At 35.1% G+C, this 24,044-nt stretch overlaps 1 protein-coding gene across 2 annotated transcripts in view; it reads left to right on the top strand.

Annotated features, from left to right (window-relative positions):
* The window catches only part of LOC138711914 (cytochrome P450 6j1-like), a 90,781-nt gene that overhangs the window by 34,849 nt on the left and 31,888 nt on the right, over positions 1-24,044 (top strand). For both annotated transcript variants that reach the window (XM_069843217.1, XM_069843218.1), the window contains one exon: positions 13,957-14,230. In XM_069843217.1, coding sequence (XP_069699318.1) covers positions 13,957-14,230 — 274 coding nt within the window. The remainder of the gene's footprint in view (positions 1-13,956; positions 14,231-24,044) is intronic.

Raw genomic sequence — 24,044 nt, forward strand, 5'->3', positions numbered from 1 at the left:
ATCTTTCGCTTATGATGTAACAGTAGTTGCTTTGTTAATTCATTTCCTTACAAGCAATATCCATGCGAATATTTTCAAAATTTTCAATACACCATCTTCAGTAATACGTATTTACGGTATATTAGATTTACGAAAACATTCTGTAAGGTTACCCAAAAAATAGGCCTATATCTGAGAATTTCACTTTTCTATAAAAAAAACGTTGAGAAAATATTTATTTTGAATAAAAAATCAAACTTGTGAAAAATGAGCATTAAATTAAAGCTTACATTCTTATAATGCGCTTATACTTCTCAGACAAATCCAAAAATTAATATGGATATAGTTTTAATAAGTTCTCTTCCCTTTATCATTGAATCAGTGCTGGCCATCCCTGAATGTAGCTCGACCAAGCAGCATATACTATCTCTTTCGTCTGTCTCTTTCCTTTCCGCTGTAAAGCGCTCAGGCTCTCCTGAGCTCTAAAGTGCGCGGTTGCTCCTATGGGCTTCAATTAGCATGACTGCGGAGGGCGTAGACAATATTCACTAAAAGCCATTTTAGTTATTAAGAAATAGGCCCAAGAAAAGTGGCATAACAAACATCAAGAAAATTCTTACTTCTCCCCCACTCGAGAAAGAGATAACCAACCAAATATTATTTAATCCATAACAATAAAATCACTTCAATCTCTAGAGAGGGGAAGAACACAACTTAAATCTAAAATAAAATCTTAACATTAACTAAGTCTCAAGAGGAAAGAAATTATGACTGCCCCAAAATGAATAACAAATTTAATATTGCTGTAAGGTAACCATAACGCCATAAGCAAAATTCCTTAACATAGAACCAGGTCGTGCAGTCATGAGCATACATCTTTTCTCCTCCAGGATAAATATCTTGATTCAGGAATAACCTGGAGAGTTTCATACAATCCACAAAAATAATACAATAAATGTAACTAATGAATTTCCTCACGAGTGCACGAAAATGCACTCTTCTCAGTAATACACTGCATATGGCAGTGGAAAATAATACAGAAAGTCCAACAAAGTCGCGTAGGAAGCACATTCGTGCGGTCAACACGGACTGCCGAAATTATCACCACGCGAGCTCAGACCAGCCCTTCTTAATACGATGCATAGCAGCCGAGTCCTTCTTAACACAGTGTATGTCAAGCACACGCTCCCAGCAGATTGTCCGATCTCCAGAGAAGTGCTCACCAAGAAAACATAGAGAAGGATCCAGAACATAAACATCGTTACCAATTCAGAAATACCTATAGACAAGTTTTCTTCCAGTTAGCCTCGACCAATGGGAAATGTCAGGAGAAGAGCCACTGCCCTCTAGTGAGAGAAAAAGAAAACGTAAATTATTTAAACACAATCAAAATAAAACGAAAGAAAATGAATAAAGCTAAGATAAAGAAAAGTAAAAAAGGTAAAACAAAGAATAATGAATGTGGCGTGGAAACCAAACGCCACAGTTGAAAATGATGTCAACCTTTCTGAAAGCAGAAGTTACATCGGTGTAGAAAATTTTTAACAATCTTCTGTAACTCTCTACCTTTAAGCCACGTTTCCACTATTGCAACTGCACAGGAATAATGAGAGGCAAACAACAGTTGCCAGTTAAAACTGCAGATTCTCTTGAGCACATGTCGTTTCTATTTGCGCACATATTCATTTTGGATTTATTATTTTATTTTATTAGGTTATTTTACGACGCTTTATCAACATCTCTGGTTATTTAGCGTCTAAATGAGATGAAGGTGATAATGTCGGTGAAATTAATCCGGGGTCCAACACCGAAAGTTACCCAGCATATTGGGTTGATGGAAAACCCCGGGAAAAACCTCTACCAGGTAATTTGCCCCGACCGGGAATCGAACCTGGGCCACCTGGTTTCGCGGCCAATCGCGCTAACCGTTACTCCGTAGGTGTGACCTCATTTTGGATAAGCAAATATCACAAAGGAAGGGATGAAACTAGAATCATGATTGAGGAAGCGAGCTAGCCGAAATATCACTTTTTTTTTTTAAATTACGCGGATGTCAAGATCAGATTTTGAAATTAAATTACAATTGATTGGACCAGGAAGAATTTTTTTTCGTGAAGCAGTTTCAGCAATTACCACACTGGCCATGTGTGTAAGGTTTTCAGTCACTGGTGTCAGCGTTTTAAATTTAAGATTCACTTTCAAATTGTCAGGTCCTACTATTTCACGCTATAAAAGAAATTTTCCCGACGATTGTGAAGACTCTCTAAACTCAAGTAAAGGTAAGATTTTTTAATTATTATTATGTTACTAAAGTAATTAATTGTGAAACATACCAATAAACAAAAATAAATAAGAAAATACAATAAAACTCTTTTTTTCTACAATCAGGCTCTTTTTTTTTTTCAGAAGGAGCCCAATAATTATCTTGTTAAAATTATTTATGATTAATTGGATTATCGGGACAGAGTATAATACGTAACGGTAAGGACAAGAGGGCAAATAAACCATTACTTACTTACAAATGGCTTTTAAGGAACCTGGAGGTTCATTGCCGCCCTCACATAAGCTCGCCATCGATCTCTAACCTGTACAAGATTAATCCAGCCTCTATCATCATATCTCACCTCCCTCAAATCCATTTTAATATTATCCTTCCATCTACGTCTCGACCTCCCCAAAAGTCTTTTTCTCTCTATATGCATTTCTAGATTCGCCCATACGTGCTACATGCCCTGCCCATCTCGAACGTCTGGATTTAATGTTCCTAATTATGTCAGGTGAAGAAAAAAACGCGTGCACTTCAGCGTTGTGTAACTTTCTCCATTCTCCTGTAACTTCATCCCTCTTAGCCCCAAATATTTTCCTAAGAACCTTATTCTCAAACACCCTTAATCTCTGTTCCTCTCTCGAAGTGAGAGTCGAAGTTTCACAACCATACAGAACAACCGGTAACATAACTATTTTTTAAATTCTAACTTTCAGCTTTTTTAAAGCAGACTGGATGACAAAAGCTTCTCAACCGAAAAAATTCTGACATTTCCCATATTTATTCTGCGTTTAATTTCCTCTCGAGTGTCATTATATTTGTTACTCTTGTTCCAAGATATTTGAATTTTTTTATCTTTTCGAAGGGTACATTTTCAATTTTTATACATCTATTTCGTAGAATGTTCTGTCACGAGACGTAATTTTATACCTTATCTTTTCGAGATTTACTTGCAAACCTATCTCTGTACTTGCTTCAAGTGAAATTAAAAATGAATGAATGAATGAATGAATGAATGAATGAATGAATGAATGAATGAATGAATGAATGAATGAATGAATGAATGAATGAATGAATGAATGAATGAATGAAAAAGTGGATAGATAAATAAATAAATAAATGACTAAGTAGACATGCGAATGAATCAGTGAATAAATGCATGAATAAGTAAATAAGTGAATAATTAAGTGATTAAATAAATGAATAAATAAATAAGTAATCAAATAAATACATAAGGGTATAAAATAAATACGTGAATAAATAAATAATTAAGTGAATAACTAAATAAATAAATACGTAAATAAGTAAATAAATTAACAATCAGACAGGTGTATACAGACAGACAGGCAGATCATTTCAAACATGTTACAAAGAACACATCACAGCCATAATCAAATAACAAAACACTTCCACATACGCAGAATACATCACAAACGCCAATCACACCTACAGCAACACAGATATGGAAATTCTACATCTCCAACCGAAAAACCAGACAGAAACTAAACGCACTAGAACAATACGAAATATAGACACACACAAAAACACACCCGCGTCAAATCCTCAACACATAACTCAATTTCAGAACACACACACTTTTTGACTCCACATTACACTACACAAACACACCCTCACAGGAAACGCAATCAGAAAGCGCAAAGACCGCCCAGTTCTGAGGATAACTCACAGGCTAATATTAATCAACAAGGTTAGCTTAGTTATTTAACACGTAGAGGCATATATGAGCCGTTCAGAGCAGAAGTGGTGTAAGTCAAAAATGGGTAATAAGGGTTAAAGTAAACATTCTGTAAAATACAGCGCAAAGTAGCAATTAATAATAAATTTATTTAAACTACTAGTAGTCAGTGGATAGCACAAAGGACATTAATTGCTACTTTGCGCTGTATTTTACAGAATTTTTACTTAAAACCTCATTACCCAATTCTGACTTACAGCACTTCTGCTCTGAACGGCTCATATATACTTTATATTCCAAGTGATATAGTGTTAAAAGTTTTGTGATCAAGATGTATAAATTAATTAATTCGGTTTTCTTCGCTCCTGCGTGAAGCCTATGAAAGTGGCATTTGAAACTGTTAATTTTATAGTTGACTGCTTTTGTAAATCCCAGCTCATACCTTTCTGCTAAAAATTGATGGGCATCCCCCCCTTTTCTGATGGTCATTATCATTCGGATCTGAGGCTCGCCAAAGACCAGGATAATTCCTGTATTATTCAGTAAACTCTACGCTTTTCCCATTAGACCAGTTCATCGCACTCTCACATACAGATAACCTATGAAAAAATACTCGACAAACTAGTCGAATGCACCGAACCTATACAAATGTTTGGAATGAAAACAGCATCTCCTACGAAAGACCTGAAATCAGCTGGTGAAGAAGCAGATAGTTGCCAATGTCTCCCAGTCCCAGAGCGGGAGACTCGCGCATACTTGTCCAAGGATTGGGCGCACGCAGTTTATTCCTGCATCTCGCCTTGCGCATATCTGCCTAACTGGCAACTGTTGTTTGCCTCTCGTTATTCCTGCGCAGTTGCAAAAGTGGAAACGACGTTTTAAGTGGAAACTGTTGTTTGCCTCTCATTATTCCTGCGCAGTTGCAATAGTGGAAACGTGGCTTTAATTTCACTCAGCACTCGCCTGATTTCATTCACTAGTTCTTCAAGAAAGTGTGGATTGTTCACACGCACTTTGTGTTTTAAAGTTCCCCACAAATAAACATCACAAATATTGAAACAGCGAAATTAAAGATTAGAATGTTGCTGAGGTGTTTCAGAATTTTCTACACCGATGTGATCCTTGCGTCCAGAAAGGTTGATATAATAATTTTCTACATATGCTTTGATAAAAGTTCATATTAACGTAACGATTTTTTATTACCTTATACCAATGTATTATTTGTACGGGACTGTGGGCTGAAATCGCCGCGATTCGCCGTCGATGCGTTTTTCTCCCGTGCGAGAGAGCGGTCGGATCTCCCCATTAAACGTATGCATTAAACCTGGTCATAAAGCAGGTAAGCTGTAAATGCCATGCATTACATACTGTTCATACTGCACAGTAATTTCATTAATCGAATAACTGGTAACGAAACATGTGTCTACAAGTACGATGATGACACTGAAGTCCAATTATCGCAATGAGTACGCAAATTTTCACCAATCTAGAATACAATTTCGTTAGATCTGATAATATGTCAAAGTCATTGTCACGGTCCTTTTTTCAACATCCAGTGGGCTATTCAGCACGAATTTTTTCCAGAGTGACAAACCAATACGCAAATGTTACTAGCCTATCTACAAGTTATGAAAAGTCTCCAAGAAAGTGAGTGAAGGAAAGGGTGTGAGTTGTGGAGAGACTACTAATGGAACCTATACCATGACAATACACCGACGCATTCATAACAAATAATTCACGATTTTTTGCGTGAAAAGCAAAATAACTGTGCTTTCTCATTCTCCCTAGTCTGTAGACCTGATCCCTGCGGACTTCCTTTACTATGAAAGTGGAGATTCTGGATGAAAATAGGAAAATTTGCGACGATAGAGGAGATAAAAGAAAGTTCACGAACAAAACTAATCGCTATCTGTAAAACTGTATGTCAAGAGTGCTTAAGAAGTTGAAACGTCGCTAGAAATTGCGTACCAAGCAAAGAGGGAAGTAAAAATCCAAATACAGTAGAACCTCGATAATCCGAACCTCAGTAATCCGAACGCCCGATAATCCGAACGCATAACGAAATGTTTTGCATGCAATACTGGAAAGTACATAAAACGAGACAAGATTGCAGACAATTACTTTCTTGAACCTTTCTTGTTTTGAAGGTAGATACTCAGAGTTCTTTATAGTTTCTTATTCTTCAGTTAAATACAGAAGAAGATGGCAGAACTAATCATCGAAAGCTTGGAAGCAACTATCGAACTCATCTGGCTCAGAATTCGAGAAGAATTATTCCATATTCAACGCTGGGAAATCCTCAAGTCCTACACAGAACTACCATTTGTCTTCATGCTCTGCTGTTAATCCTAACTGATATTGAACTTCTTACATTGTTTTCTAAACGGCGTTGTAGCTATGTGCTTGCGCTTCTGGTCCGAGATTCGGTATGAGCAATAGAAAAAAAATTACCTTCCGTTCACGGGATTGGAGGTTTTTCCGTTGTTTTGTGATTGCCCTGTAATGTCTCAGTGGTGGTCCTAAGGCATGTCGATCCCAAGGCCGCCTTTGTGAGATGTCTAGTGTGCTATCCAATAAATTTTCCTCCTATTCGCAGTCGTGTGTAAGTGGGATAAAAGTGGAGGTTAAGCAGAATAAGAACGAAAGAATGAAAGAAAGAAAACATTGACTTCTACCACCTTTTTATATATATTTTATACTACTCCACAGTTCATTTTTTTAAGTCTGGTAGATTAATTTTATACTATTGTACAATGCATTTTTTAAGTCTGGTAGATTAATTCCATATGTTTAATAATCCGAATGAATTGATGATGCGAATTACTTCCGGTCGTAATCTATACGGATTATTGAGGTTCTACTGCATTTAACTAATTTGTATTATTTTAACAGGCCTCGTAGGCTACTTCTAATATACAGGGTGATTCACGAGGATTTACCGTCCCTTACGGAGCTTATTTCCGAAAACATTCTGAGCAAGAAATGTCATATAAACATTTGTCCCATTCTCAATACTTTCCGAGTTACACTAATTTGAAGTCGTTTATAAAATACCATTACTCTTGAGTTCTAAGGGTTAAAGAATATTACAGATAAAGAATAAACTATTCAGGAGTATCATTTCTTTTTTATTTAGCTAATATTCTGAAGCTAAAAATGTGTAGTAAATCCCAGTTGCTTCGTACAGATTTTTTTTTTCGATTTTTAAGTACAAAATTACATTTCCTTACGTATTTACCACAGCAGTTGTTACAAATCACGCCACGCTTGTATATTCTTTAAGACTGTACATTATAATGCATAATTAAACTGTAAAGAATGAAGTTCCTAAAGTCGTATGATTTATAACAATTTTTGTGATAAGTGCGTAAGAATGATGCCATTTTTAGGTAAAAATTGAAAAACAAAATCTGTACAAAGCAGTTAGCAACACATTTTTAGCTTCAGAACACTAGTCAATTAAAGATATGGCACTTCTGAATAGTTCATTCTCTATTTTTGTAATTTTTTTTACTCTTAAAACTAAAGAAAAAAGGTATTTTGGTAACACTTTCAAATTAATATAACTCTCAAAATATTGCGATTAGGACAAATGTTTATATGACATTTTTTTGCTCAGAATGTCTTCGGAAATAAGCTCCGGAAGTGGCGGTAAATCCTCGTGAATCATTCTGTATCTATTTAATAAAAGCTAACTTGATATAATTTATTTAGAACATATCTCCTGTTACTGTTGCATACGAAACACGGATCGTCTGTGAAGAATATCAGTATAGCCTACTTATGCAGTTCTTTATTTAATGCCCCTTTCAGTTAAAATTCTGTAGACGCAATTGTAGAATGTAAACAGCAACAGCGATCTCGTGAGTACTTAGAGATCTCTTCACCGCATCAACTTTCACATCATAAATATCAGATGACGGAATAACGTTTCAATTCTATTTTAGAGCTTTAGTGAACAACTTTAGTGAATTACCTACTTTCCTCATTTCCATACTTATGGATGAGCACCTCGTTATAGAATGCATTCAGTTCCCGCCTATTGTTCACTTCATTCAGTTCACAAGGAAATTGAGACATTCTATAAGATGACATAATATTCATTCCGTGTAACGTTCATGTATGACAATATTTATTATTCGCTGTATTTTCAATATACAGAAGATCTAACTATGTTATCTCTACAATCTCGCTTATTGTCAGGTCTGAACATTACAAAGTCTCTCACGTTGTAATTTATTTGGAAAGGAAGGCCGAAGTGACACGAAGAACAACCAATATATCTAGCTCGTCACGGAATATTAATGACAACAATGTTACAACGAATTAGAGTTATTATGGGACATGAAATATTATGCAGAATAATTTTGTGAAGCAACATTATTATAACAATGCGATACATGTTTCAAGATATCTCAACAAAAGCTAATTAGCTAAAGTTGGTAAGCCAATAGGCATAGAAACTGCACTTGCGTGATTATAACGAACGAATCTTCTGGTAATTTAGTTTTAAGTACACACAGAATATTTCAAATACGCAGTGTACAAAATAATTTACATTGTGATCCGTTTGGTATGGATAACATTAATTTATTATTTTAAAGCTATTATGATAGTACGAAAAATTTCTTGCTGGTTATATTATGATTAAAAGATGGGAGTTTCCATATATGACAATCAACAACGCATAATCTGAAGGGACAAATGAAAATCATAGATATTATAATGGCTACTACAAATCAACAGCGGTCACAATGTGTTCTTTGGTATGCTAAATTTGAGAGTGTTGAAAGAGTTCAAAGGGAATTTCGACGTGCGTATGGTGTGCGTAATGTACCTAAATGCGATTCTATAATGTTGTGGTATCGAATATTTGTAGAAACAGGTTCTGTGTTAAAAAAACATGCAGAAGGTCGCAGGGAAACTCAGTACGAGAAACAGCTATCTCTTGGTTTGGTTCCCAAACTCTCTATATTTAACCCCTCCTGACTTCTTCGTGTAGGGTTTTGTTAAAAACATTGTCTATTCAAAGAAACCCAGAAACATTGATGATCTGAGAGAAAAAATTACTCAAGCTTTTCAACAAATCACCCCTCTTATGTTACAACGGACATGGGCTGAATTGCATCACCGTTATGAGTTGTGCAGGATGCGCAATGGGGTTCATGTTGAGCTGTGAGGAATTTTCCATCTTTCAGTGTTGTATGCACAAAGTTTCAACAAATAAAATTCAGTATTAAATGTTTTACGGTGTTTTTATTTCATCCATACCCAAACAGATTACCGTGTATTATAATTACATAATTGTACATGAAGGCCTACACAATAATCAGTTATACAGGATGAAAGGTGTATAACTGCATTAATTTTAAAAACAGAATCTTTAGGTTATAAGTAACCAAAAAGTCAAATATCATTTTGGTATTTGAATAATTGATTAGCAGAAAAAAAATTGTATCTGAAGTCTGACTCCCATTTGTGGTAAAACTATTGGGTATTGAGACGTATGAGAGTAAGATATCGAAACGAAAAATAAGCCGAAAAAAAATTCCTTTGTCAATTCTTTGTAAAATACTTCATTTGTGTAATAACGTACAAAATTAACTGATTAAAATGCATTTAAAGTGTGACGGAACCTTTAGGAAAATCTGGCATCGTTGCACTTGGGTTTCTCGGCAAGTTTACACTGTTTATATGCTTTCTTACGTTGTACTTCAGCAGTAGCAAATGTTATGCCAGTCTGTTCGTAAAATTGTAAAGGTGAAGTAAATGAAGAACAATGCCAAAATTTATTAATCGTGAGTATCTATACTTCGTTCCATAATGTCTGACAGGATATGTAAACATTGGCGACAGAAGAGGAGAGAAGCATAGTTGCTATTAAACCAATGGCAGTGGTCTCATTCACACTTGACTTGAAATTTGGTGGTCTGAAGCTTTCTACCCCCGCCTAACTTCAAGAAAGCGTGGACTGAGAACTCTGCCATTGGTTGAATATCAATTATTATTATACTTCTCTCCTCCTCTGCCGACAATGTTTACATATCCTGTCAGACATTATGGAACGAAGTATAGATATGCTTTCAATTTATGGAGAATCAAGCAATGCGCTGTTGCAACGTATCCACTTTCAATCTCTCAATAGAAACTCGATTTCTTTCATAACCATTATACTCGTAGATAGACAAACGGTTATAAGAACTTACCTACTAGTTTTATTAGTATCTATTAGGCCTACTAGTTCAAATTAATGCAGTTATACCCCTCACATTCCATATATTTTGATGTATAACGGAATTTCACATGAAGTTTTAGTTATGAGAACAATAATTACACTGAACAATAAGAATTTTGGCTCCGACTTAGAACAATGTGTTCCTTATAATTGGTTCTCAGGAAATATCTGGCGCGAGTTGGAGGTTGTAAACCAAAACAAAAGCTAATGCATTTTATGCGTTTATGACTCATTTCCGGTTTCTTATGATTGTTGGCATGTTCTTTTGTACTTCTAATAAATAAACAGACATTGGTCCCTTCTATTAAGTAAATTTCATAACAGTTCGAAGTGAGATCTATGCAATGAACAAACAAGAGTGTGGTTTTCAATATTTGAAAGAAAAGTTCACCATTTTAAGTGAAGACAAATTAAAAGAGATATTTTGATCGGTCTACAAATTCAAAAAGTTATGGCTTACTCTTTGTTTGACGAAAAACTTTCCGTTACAGAAAAAATGGCACGGTGCGCTTTCAAAGATGTTTCCTCAAATTTCCTTGGAAATTCTAGGGCAGATAACTACATAGAACTTGTTGTGGAACAATGTTAAGTGCATATGAGAAAATGGGGTGTAATATGTCTCTCAAAATACAGTTTTCACATTCTCATTTGGATTTCTTTCCTCCTAACCTTGGAGCGGTAAGCGACGAGCATGGGGAAAGATTTCATCAAGAAATTACTGAAATTGAAAGGCGATATAAAGAAAGATTATTATCCAGCATGCTTGCAGACTATTGTTGGTTCTTTGTAAAATACAGTCCCGGGTCTAGTTATAAATAGAAGTCATTCAGAAAATTCTTTTAAATGGTAAGTTCAAATTCCGACATTTTTCTCATTATACGCATGAAATATTTTTATTGTTGTTGTGTTTTAAACTATGTAACATCAGTTTTATATCCAGTGCACATTTTTCAAGTATTATGAGGCATTTTGAATCCATAGTGTGTTGTAATTTTATCAGCAGCAGTGAAAAATTGAAAAAAGAAGCTTTTTCATAAACATTCAATTCATTTCTCCCGGAAAATGGTAGGTGATAGGGCAATTTGGATTTTAAATTCAGATTTAGGGCAGACATATTAGTAATATTCATGTATTTTTATTTCGGAGCAAGACAAAAAGTTAAAATTTGTTGCTCAGTGATTATTATTATTATCTTAATTATAGTTAGCACGAATATAAAAATAATAACTTTGTCTCATGTTAGGCTTGATGTTTTGCAAGAAAGAAGTTCTCAAGAAGCTGCCGAGGGCGATTATTTGAGGTTCACTAGTTGAATACGTTGTTCTGAATTATATTTTTTATATTCATATCCTCAAGGGCCGATTAATCACAAGGCCAACCTAGGCCATGGCCTTGAACAGCGAGCTCTGCCGTGACTTGACCGTGAAGCGATGTCAAAATTGATTGATGAGCCAAGCTAACATTTGTGCAACCAACAAAACAAAGTGGAGTGGGTTAATGGAGGGGATCATCCACCAGCTTCTTGTATAGTTAGGATCACGTAAATATAATTCCCAAAAGTCTAATTTTACCGTGTCTTCAGTGGTGCCAACTAATACCAGATATCACCAAAGAGGGTAAAATCACAATGCTACGTACTTAAATAATAATAATAATAATAATAATAATAATAATAATAATAATAATAATACTAATAATAATAATATACTAGTCATCAATAAAAATGTCTATATATTGATCGATTTATATTAGATGTCAAATAATTAAATTAACATGACATGTGCTGAGTGAGTAGTTTATCTAGGAAACGTGAGTGCTGCATGGAATTCACGAACCACGGAGTGTATGCTCCCCGCCAGCCGGCAAAAAACATTTCGCAGTTAAATTTGCGGCACTAGAGAGAGACTAACAAAATACTACTTATTTATATTTTCAAAAAATCGAGACAGAAAAGACAACATAAGACATATGGATCATACGTGGAGACTTAGAAGGAAGGCGGAAAGGAGAAAAGATTGGAGAAATCTGGGTGTGTAGCGAAAGATCTGCCTTTGGGCAGAAAACTATGAATGAATAATTTCGCAAAGAGATGCTGAAACAGTCTAACTTCCTTTTCCACACATTTCTGGCATATGTTTAGAAAATTACTCATCACCTTTCTTAGAAGGAAAACTTACCAAGTGATAATGAATTTCCACAACAATTTTTCCCCATACGTTCCATTTGAAAAAAGAAACCTCCCTATAAATGTCTACATCCGGAAAGGGCTAGCTTTCGATATATATATATATATATATGTGTGTGTGTGTGTGTGTGTGTGTGTGTGTGTGTGTGTGTGTGTTTTCAAAATCTTCATTCCAGAGCTATAACAGCTAATTCAAACAGTGCTATGTGCTAGATATATCAGGCATTAAATCTCATCTAGCTGCATACGGAACTGTCAAAATCTCCTTAAATAGTAGAAGTTATGAAAAGGACATTAGATACATAATAATCATGAAAGTGATTATAGAACAGTCTATGAAGAAATTATAAAAAAAATGTAAGTATACCAATATTACTCACTGCATTGATCACAGTAGCGGAAATTGTTGTAAAAATGCTCAAAACACAGTGGAACTTTGCACCACGAACATTTCAGGAAAATAAGGTTTATCCTGGCTTAGGTACCTCATAAGTGGTGCCTTATTGGTATCACTTGTGAGGTTCAGACCTGTCTTCGGGCAGTACTCAGCATCAGAGCAGCTCTATACATCAACGTGAAAACAGAATTCTACAGGACTGATGAATTTATTAGGTTTGTTGTCAAGCTACTCGGCTTTATACTAGTCATATTTAAACATATTTACATAGCTAGGAGATCAAAACTGATTATGTGATAAGAACTGCAATTTTATCACATTATCTCTCTGATGCAATATAATATTCGTACGAAGTAACAAAGCACTACCAGAGAACTTCCTAATGAAATTTTTCCAAAGAATGTCAACACTTTCACTTTTTTACATGCTGGAGTTATTCTTTATCCTGTCTACCTCGGTAACTGGTCCAAGAGTCTATCTAAAGAATGCTATGATCACAGATAGATGGAAATTATACTTCTTGAAACCACTTGAATAGGTGAGTTTCCATAAGCTTTTTTGATTTTGAGGGCAATGTATAAACATTTTCTTCTTCACTATGACAATGGAGATATGGGTATATGAGTGTCAAGCGATTATTTTGAAAAAATCATATGTCGAAGGCTAGTCTTTCTCCGAATGTAACAATTTATAGGGAGGTTTCTTATTTCAAATGGAACGTCGTTGTGAAAATCCATTATCACTTTGTGAAACTTCCTTGTTAGTTCTGTTTGAGAAGTTAAACAAATCCTTAGATGGATGTTATTCTTTAGTTTGTCTAAGGTGTGCGGATTTATTTTGTGTCTTTCAATGTTCTACAGATATTTTGACCGCAAAGCTTTAAAATGGGGGGATCAAAGTGGCCAATGATGTAGTAATGATTCCATCGTCGAGTACTTTATGAATTGCCTGCAAGAAAACATTGGCTGTATGTGCCGTCGCAGAGTCCTGTTGGAAAAAAGCGGAAATGTGTCCCTCACAGTTAATTCAGAAAAAAAGTTGCAAATATTTTGCACATATCTATCACTGTAAATTGTTTCTTATTGTACCACAAACACAGGACATTATACTTCAAACAGATATGAAATTACTAATATCAAGATTAAATCATTCACACGACTATTGTAATAAACTCGGATTGTGCTGCTGGCCTGTGCAGGGAAGCCGGTGCCCATCAAGGAAACGATGTCGCGCTACACCACGGACGTCATCTCTTCGTGCGCCTTCGGCATCGACAGCAACACGCTGAGCAACCCGAACGCAGAGGTGCGCCTCAAGCTGAGAAAGTTTTTCGACTACTCAGTGATGAAGGGCGTGGCCAGCATGTTCATGATGTTCGCCCCTGCTCTGCAGAACTTCTTCGGACTTCGCTTTCTCGACAGCGATGCCAGCAACTTCTTGCGCTCCACCGTGTGGAACACAGTCGACTACCGGTGGGTCCCCCTGACTGTCATTATTTTTGTTCCAGTTCTTCCATTTACTCGTTATTTTTCTTAATAATTCTGGCACGAGACTGTGAATCCATATTCAACTCTATATAACCTGTCTTCTTATTAGTGTCTTTGATTAGCCCAGCGGTGACCAAAACTCGAACGGCAGTGATTACACGCGAGAGAGAGTCTATGAGGTAAAGGGACGGGAGAGAGGTACATGGCATGAAAACTACAACCAGTGGTAGTTCGTGCACTCACATTGAGTTCTTCATCAACCCCGCTAATAAAAGTCGCAAATTTTGCTGTGTCAGTAATGTCACTCATTACTGTCATCAAAAACCAATTAAAAATATATTCAAATTTTCTTGCTTTTTAAAAATATTCCTAATGAACACAATCAGAAATTTCCTAAATTCTCTTCTGAATATTTAGTCCAGAAATGTGCAGTTTCCCAAAATTAACAACTTACATTAGACAAATTATTTCAGCTACCTTGATCATTACGCTTTTATAAAACTCTCCTTCGTTGGAAGGCTTAAGAGAACGAGCTATTTCGACGAGCTATTTCGTTCGCCACTAGATAGGTGGCATCCTTACATTTATTTATGTACACCTTTCTCTTCATGACGATGATTTAAGGCTAATTTCAGTTCTTGGAGTTTAATAGCTCGTTTCATACTACACTAGCAGATAATATAAAATCAGTTTCTTTATACTATTATTATTATTATTATTATTATTTTTATTATTATTATTATTAATATTATTATTGTTGTTATTACTATTACGATTATTATTATTATTATTATTATTATTATTATTATTATTATTATTATTATTATTATTATTATTATTACTGCTACTGATAAAGCTATTATTATTATTATTGTTATGATTATTATTATTATTATTATTATTATTATTATTATTATTACTTAGGCCTACTTATTTACAAATGGCTTTTAAGGAACCCGAATGTTCATTGCCGCCCTCACATAAGCCCGCCATAGGTCCCTATCCTATGCAAGATTAATCCACTCTCTATCATCATATCCTACCTCCCTCAAATCCATTTTAATATTATCCTTCAATCTACGTCTCGGCCTCCCCAAAGGTCTTTTTCCCTCCGGCCTCCCAACTAACACTCTATATGCATTTATTATTATTATTATTATTATTATTATTATTATTATTATTATTATTAATCAATAACTAGTAAATAACTGATAATAGTAATCAAAAGATTAAGAAAGAAATTAAAATGGAGATATGGAGTAGTAATTATTTTATCATTAAAGGGAATGTAGGCCTATATATTGAGGCACGTATATAAGAATTATGGTAACACTTGCTGATAAGTAATAATAATAATAATAATAATTTATTTATTTATTATTTATTTATTTATTATTAATATTTGTGTGCTGAACAACAGCCGGAGGCCAATTATAGTTCAGCACAATACACAAACAGAAGATACAAAGGTGCAAAACAAAAATAAATAATATCTTAAATAACAAAAACATACATAAATAAAATTGAGTACAAACAGTAAAAACTAATAATCAAAACGAAACTAAACCTTAAAAGGATCTAAATTGTGCCCATGCAAATTGGCATATTTTATGCATCTACAGACTGGAGAAAGTGATTTTGAATTTCGGTTATAAAAAAATTTTTGAAATCTTAAACCTTTTGTAGGAATACGAAGGCTGATATTGTTTATGATAGACTCACAATCAATATCATCCTTGATAACTTTGCAAAAAAAATTGATAATCAAGATTTAGACGTCTAGCATAAAGGCTACAACAGTTAAAATATTTACAGGTAATCTCATAGTTAAAGTCAGTGGAATTGGGTATATATCGAAAAGCACATAAGGAAATAAATTTTCTTTGAATATTTTCCAATTTAACCGAATCGGTTGAAGTAATGGCATTCCAGGCTACAGATGCATATTCAAGTTTAGAGCGAACCAAAGTAAAGTATAGAATTAATAGTGACTCAGGAGTAGAAAAAGAATAGGTTATAGACCTTATTAAACCAAGCATTCTTATTGAATGATTATAAATATATTGAACATGATCGTGAAAGTATAATTTAGAATCGAGTAGTACACCAAGACCTTTTATAGAATTTTTCCTAATAATACAGGCGTTATTAAGAGAATAATTAAATTTTATGGAAGTAGTTTTTCGAGAGTACGAAATGACAAAAGTTTTTGTTTCATTAATTTTCATTCCATTAATGTCAGACCAAAGTTCAATGGAGTTAATATCATTTTGAAAAGTTTGGCAATCGGCAGAACTATTTATTGAGCGAAAGATTTTGAGATCATCAGCAAATAACAGGTAGTTTGAACTTATTCTTTTACATATGTTATCAATAAATAATAAAAATAATAGAGGGCCCAATGTAGATCCTTGGGGAACTCCACATAAACAATTAAATGGGTCCGAGAGAGAATCAGCTAGACGAACACAACATTGTCTATTAGTTAAATAGTTTTCAAACCAGCTCACGTAGTTAGAAGAGAGACCAAAGTTTTTTAATTTATTTATCAGAATATTGTGAGGTACAACATCAAACGCTTTGCTAAAGTCGATATAAATTGAGTCAATTTGACCTTGGGTTTCAACAACAGGCATAACAAGATTAAGGTAGGATACTAAGTTTGTAGTTGTTGATTTACCTTTAGTAAAACCATGTTGTGCTGAATTAATTTTATTCTTAACATAAAATGAAACATGTTTGTGGATTAATTTTTTCAAAAATTTTTGAGAGATTGTTTAATATTGAAATAGGTCTATAATTGGAAACAACATTTTTTTTACCATTCTTAAAGATAGGAATAACGGATGCTTCTTTCCAAAGCATAGGGTATGTACCGGTTAATAAACTTAAATTAAATATAAAGGTTAAAACAGGTATTAGAATATTAGAACATCCCTTAATAATAAAATTAGGAATGCCATCAGTGCCCTTGGATTTATTAGGTTTAAGCTTTTTTATGGCTAATGAAACGTCATCAACTGTAATTTTAGGTAAGGATAAGAAGTCAGTAGAATTATACTCCAACAAACAGAGATTAGAATTAGGCTGTTTTTGAATCGATTTGAATTGATTAGCAAATGCATTAGCAATTTCTTGCTGATCAGTAATGTGAATCCCATTTATTAATAATTCGGTGGGATAATTATTGGATTTACGAAAAGATTCTACGTATTTCCAAAATTTATTAGGTTCATTCTTCAAATATTCATCAATGGATTGTAACCATTTAAATTTGTCAGATTTAATCATAGCTTTAACTTGTTTTCTGTAATTGGAAAAAATTTGATAACGGTGATCAGTTTTGAATTTCTTAAAATTTCTATGTGCTTTGTTCTTTTTCTTAATAAGTATACGCAAGGTATTTGAAAACCATTTAGGATAGTGCGATTTTTTTTACGAAAGTGACAGGAACAGCAAGAGAAATAGCTTTGTTCATAATCTGGGATAACGCGTTAGCAGCAACGTTAACATCAGTAGTTTGATATATGGAACTCCAATCATGATTGTATAGAGTGGAATAGAGTTTCAAGTAATCACCTTGAGAATAATTTATGAAGGTACTAGATTGGCAGTGATCAGGTAGCGACAAATACACTTTAAGATTAATGGAGATAGATGGATGATAAGAATCCTCCAAAACTAGAGAATGATTGGCTAGTTTTACTGTACTATTAATAATATTAGTAAAGACAAGATCAAGTAGATTTTTACTTGAAACAGTAAAATTAATTTGGTTTAATCCCAGAAGGCAAGACGAGGAATATAAATCACTGGACTTAATTTTGGAGTAGTAATGAATATCATTAAGATTAAAACCAGTTGACCAATCCATACTAGGACAATTGAAATCACCAATAATTACTATTCTAAAATTATGAGTATCAAGGTTTTTTTCAAGAAAATTGAGGTAAGATTTTAAGTGATTATGACCGAAATCAGGTGGGAAGTAATGATTTCCAATTAATAAATTAATACCATCAGCCATTTTAATTTCAATCCAAACACATTCATTAATAATTTCTAAATCATATCGCCGACAGGTAAAAGATAACTGGTTGTTAATCGCTGTTAGGACACCCCCACCTCTTTTTTTATTGGTGTCCTCATACGTTCTGTCTGCTCGAAACACAGTATAATTGTTAGGGAATAAGTTTGTATTTAATACTGATTCAGATAACCATGTTTCAGTAAGACAGATAATGATATCATTATTACTACATTTTGAAAAATTTAATCAATTCTTTAATTAAGACCACGAACATTTTGGTAAAATATCTCAAGATGATTATTAGAACTGTGCATTGAGAGTTAGAGAATAATATTAAGAGGCATTAACCCTGGAATCAACTGAAGTACCTGGTGGAGCAAAACGCTGCTCAGTTTTAAGTTTACCAAAAAAGGGTGCAATGAGGCATCCCGCAGGCCAAACATCAGAATTATTAATTAACTCGAAATCCCTCTCATCAACTGAGATATGAAAAGAGGAATACGACTGGTATTTTGTTTTCAATTTAGTTATTTCGGGAGACCTTAATTTACGTTGATGAAAGAGTGGATCCTTAATATTATTCTCGTTTACATTAGGACTAAATCTAGAAACAAAAATAGATTTGGTTCTGATTCTCTCTGGAGCCATTTCTAAGTTGCTATTAGTTAGAGTGCCAACTTTAGGATCTCATTTCTTAAATTTTTTGCGAGTGACAGTTTGAAAACCATCAGAGTCAACGTTATTTGATAACGCAACAGTGCTATCGTCTGTGCGTACGACAGCAGAGATTACCTCATTACTGTAATAATAATAATAATAATAATAATAATAATAATATAATAATAATAATAATAATAATAATAACTGTTATGCCTGTATAATGCCCTGTAATGTCGCTTCTATATACTACTAATTGAACCGTTGAGCAATGCAACATATTAAATTTTCTCCGACAGAACAATGAATAAATTCCTCTTCTCATTCTGTACGAAACCTTCTGCTCCTGGTCGTAGAGACAGAGGGTTTGTAGAGCGACATAGTACCGACACTGCTTACCTTCAGCACGTGAGCGAGACAGAAAGCAATGTACAGGAAACTCCCCTTACCAGTATGAATGTCTTTGATTACACGATGTAATCACGATACCCAGTTTGGTCACCGCTGGATTAGCCTATAGTTTCTGCTTTGTTCGTCAAAAGTTTGTTGTTTCTAGAGACAACGTGCAGACACGTGTACGGTCACAATCGAGAAATTGGCCCACAGACATGTCCACAAACATTCGCCTAGCATAGAATAGAGAGTAAACATGCGTGTAAAATAGGGACGTGGTATCTCTCAGCTGCTGTTCAACTTATACATATAGGCTACCCGTACGATCTAGAGCAGCGTTTCCCAAGAGGGTCGCGTAAAGGGCTGAGGAGAATCGCGAGATGATTTACAAAATAAAACAACAAGTGCCTTATTAACACATTTATGTTGTATTAAGAAACAAACAAAATTAAACGTAAAAATAACATGAAAAAGTTATAGCTAAAATAGAAATAATTAATACTATAAATGTGCCTGTTCTTGAAAAAGTAGCTTCTTAAATCTTTCCTCTGAATTCAATATGCACACAATTGTATCACCTTCAATTTCAAAGAGATTTCTCGCTTTTGTTTTTATGGAAATCATAGACTGAAAACTTATCTTGCATAAATACGGATTTGCAAATGCTATCACAACTGTAACAGTTCCTTTCGCAAGCTCGAGTTATTCTTACATTTTTTTTTATCTAAAACTAATCTACACTGCGAAAAAATTATACTTTTAACCTTCTATCAGTAAGCACATATTTTGATAATCCTTAACTTTTTTTTTTTAAATTCAGCCAGTTGAATGCAACTGTTAAAAACGGATTCAGTATTTATCTGTCACTGTCATGATTGTTTTGAGTTTCTTTCGGAAGATATTCAAAAAGCTCATGTTTAAAATTGTCCAAAGTTAATTGTATATCCGCACAAAAAAATTAAGAATTTGTCGTGTCATACGATATGTAGCTAAATTTTCCATGAGTGCAGTGGTGGTGGAACTCCAGAAAAATCTTGACTTCAACAAAGACTTAATTAGTGACTTCAAAAGTGCTCTGGAGCAAAAAGATCGTCGGATCGAGGAGCTAGAGTACAAACTGGACGATTTAGAACAATATCAGCGACGCCAGTGTCTGCGTATTTTTGGTGTAGGTGAGAACAATGGTGAGGACACCGATGTGTTAGCGATTAGTGTGGCGGAGAAGGTAGGGGTGGACTTGAGTCTGGCCGACATTGATAGAAGTCATAGAGTTGGTAGGAGAGATGAGAATCGACCCAGACCAATAATTGTGAAATTCGCTAGTTATAGGAAGAGAAGTGAGGTCTTCCGAAACAAAAGAAAATTAAAAAATTCTGGTTGGACAATTCGGGAAGACTTGACGAAAACTCGCCACAACATCTTACGCGAAGCGATTACCAAATTTGGACAAACCAACGTGTGGACTCAAGACGGCGTCATCATTGTAAAAAGCGGCGACACGAAAAGAAGGATCACCCGTATGGCTGAGATACATAATTAGTAAGTCAAGGCAACTCCTCATAAGTTGTTTGTTATATTAAGAAAGTAATAGTTTAATAATTTAATACTAATTATTTAATTATTGTAGTAATACTATATTTAGTTGCATTACATTACCTCAGTAAATTTAGTCTATTTTTAGTTAGGTTGGCACTATTGCCTATATCGTCCCGCTTTCTGTGGCATGCCCTCAGGCTGATGGCTCGTCTAGCCTCCCCGACCCTCCTCACTGTCGACAACCTGTTCCCACAACTCTATCCACTTGTCTGTCATCCTCCCTAACCCCTCTATTGTCTACCTCTCAGCTGTTAAAGCAGTCTTTCTCACCTGACCCCAAATCTTTGAAAATAGCACATTTAAACTGTCAAAGCATTACTCCTCACTTCCAGGAATTCTCTTCTATTTTCACTAATATAGATGTCCAATGTATTCTTGTTAGCGAGACGTGGCTAAAACCCTCGTTGTCTTCCTCACTCGTTCACTTAAACGGCTATACGTTATGTAGAAATGACAGATTATACAAACGAGGGGGTGGAGTTTGCGCATATATTAGGAATGATCTGCACCCTAAAATTATTCTAAAATCACAAGGTGATGCATTACGACCCGAATATTTGTTCGTAGAAATACAAGCAAGTCTTCATAAATGTCTCTTAGCAGTTATTTATAAGCCTCCCAAAGCTGGACATTTATCCGATTTAGAAAGCCCGTTAGCCGATCTTTTACCGCAATATGAACATATCTTACTTATGGGGGATTTCAATATTAATCTTCTGGCTGTCAGATCAAATGGGACTAATCAACTGCGTAATTTGTTCGAAACTTTCAATCTAACAATTCTTCCACTCAATCCTACCCACCACACACCTACTTCTGATACTTTAATTGACCTAATCATTACGAATAATTCTGATAGAATTCTAACCTCAGGACAGTTACCAGTTCCGGGAATATCTGGTCATGATCTTATTTTTGCCGAGTACTCTCTTCAGTGCCCAAAAAATGCAGCTAAGGTAATTACTTACAGAGATCTAAAAGGCATTGACAACGACCAACTAATTTCTGACGCCCTACAAATGCCATGGCATACTATTTTTAATTTAATTACAGTTGACGAAAAAGTTGCCACCTTTAATGACATGGTAATACAATTATTCGACAAACATGCACCTTTAAAGAAGAGACGTGTCACTCACCGACCTGCCCCATGGCTGAATGACAGTATTCGTAATCTTATGACGTCACGTGACGCTGCTTTCCGGAAGTACAGACACAACAAATCTGCCGAAAACTTTAACAACTACAAAAAACTTAGAAACAAAACCACACAAAGCATTAGGAATGCTAAACGCCGTCACGCCCTGAGTCTCGTCGACCCGTCCATTCCCCCTCGGTGTCTTTGGAATAACTTACGTGATATGGGAGTAGGGAAGAAAGCATCAGAAGCTGAAGTTATAAACATACCGCTTGATAAACTCAATGAATACTTTACCTCACCTCCCACTATACGACCTGAAAAACAGTCAAAACGAAATACAATTAATACTCTCCTAGCTAATCCTCCACCTTCTCGCGAAAAATTTTTCTTCTCGCACATTACTGATTCTGAAGTAAGAAGGGCTCTTAAAAGCATTAAATCTAAAGCACAAGGCACTGATAACATAAGCATAGTCTTTATCAATAAGTTAGTCGATGTCGTGCTTCCCGTAATAACTCATATTTTCAATTCTTCAATTATCACGTCTGTTTATCCGCAACTCTGGAAAACAGCCTTGGTACGCCCACTTCCTAAAGTAAATTCACCTACTTCTGCAAAAGACTATAGGCCAATCTCCATTCTTCCCGTTTTATTTAAAGCTCTGGAACGCATCATTCATAAGCAGTTGTCAGCCTACCTAATAGAATTTAATCTTTTAGACCCTTTACAATCAGGATTCAGAAATGGCCATAGCACTTCTACTGCTTTGTTGAATGTTACTGAGGACATACGCGCAGCCATGGATAAACGACAGGCTATTGTACTAGTTTTATTGGACTATAGCAAAGCCTTTGATTCTGTTGACTTCGATCTACTATTAACTAAACTACAAACGCTACACCTTTCTGATAGTGCTATCACCTGGATGTACTCCTACCTTACTGGCCGCCAGCAGCGTGTCATATCTAATAATCTTTTCTCTTCCTGGCGTACTGTAGATACAGGAGTTCCTCAGGGATCAGTATTAGGCCCCTTGCTCTTCTCTATTTATATAAATGGAATTTCCAACTCATTTAAGCACTGCAGATATCAAATATACGCAGACGACGTTCAATTGTATATTTCAGCCCGTCCCGACGCACTAAACGATAGCATTAATAGTCTGAATGAAGATCTTGATTCCATCTCTTCCTGGTCTCAACAATTTGGGCTTAACCTAAACGCATGTAAATCACAGGCTATTCTGTTCGCGAACCGTAGATTAATTCCTGAAGTCAACGACCTGAATATTCCGCCTGTGAAACTGAATAAAACAATCATCCCGTTTAGCTCTACCGTCAAAAATCTCGGAGTACATTTCGAATCTAATCTCAATTGGGATACGCATATTAAATATACATGTAAGAAGGCATTCTCTATTCTCCATTCACTAAAAAGATTGTATCATTATCCATCTAAATTAAAACAGACGCTGGTACAGACACTCATTCTACCTCACTTCGATTATTGCGACGTTTTGTTCAGTGATCTCAGGATTGATTCCGCTCAGAAACTACAGCGTGTTCATAACGCGTGCGTCCGCTTCATTTGTAATGTTCGATACTATGATCATATCTCACCTTCTTTCAAGAAGTTATCATGGCTTAGGTTACATGAGAGGAGAAATCTGCACTCACTTTCTCTCTTATATCGAATTATGCACTCTTCATCCCCCTATTATTTATTCGCTCGATTTCATACTCTCTCTCGCTATCATAATATTAATACTCGATCACAACGCGATAACACGCTAGAAATTCCACTTCACGCATCGTCTCTGTATTCCTCATCCTTCACTGTTGCTACATCTCGTCACTGGAACTCTCTGCCGCCTGAAGTCAAGGGCTGCCGAACATTGAATTCTTTCAAATCAAAGTTAGAAAATTATCTTATGACGAGTTGCCAAACTAACTTACTATTGTGACAAGTGTTGTATTGCATGT

This window comes from Periplaneta americana, chromosome 13 (genome assembly GCF_040183065.1).
Source record: "Periplaneta americana isolate PAMFEO1 chromosome 13, P.americana_PAMFEO1_priV1, whole genome shotgun sequence".
Lineage (NCBI taxonomy): Eukaryota > Metazoa > Arthropoda > Insecta > Blattodea > Blattidae > Periplaneta > Periplaneta americana.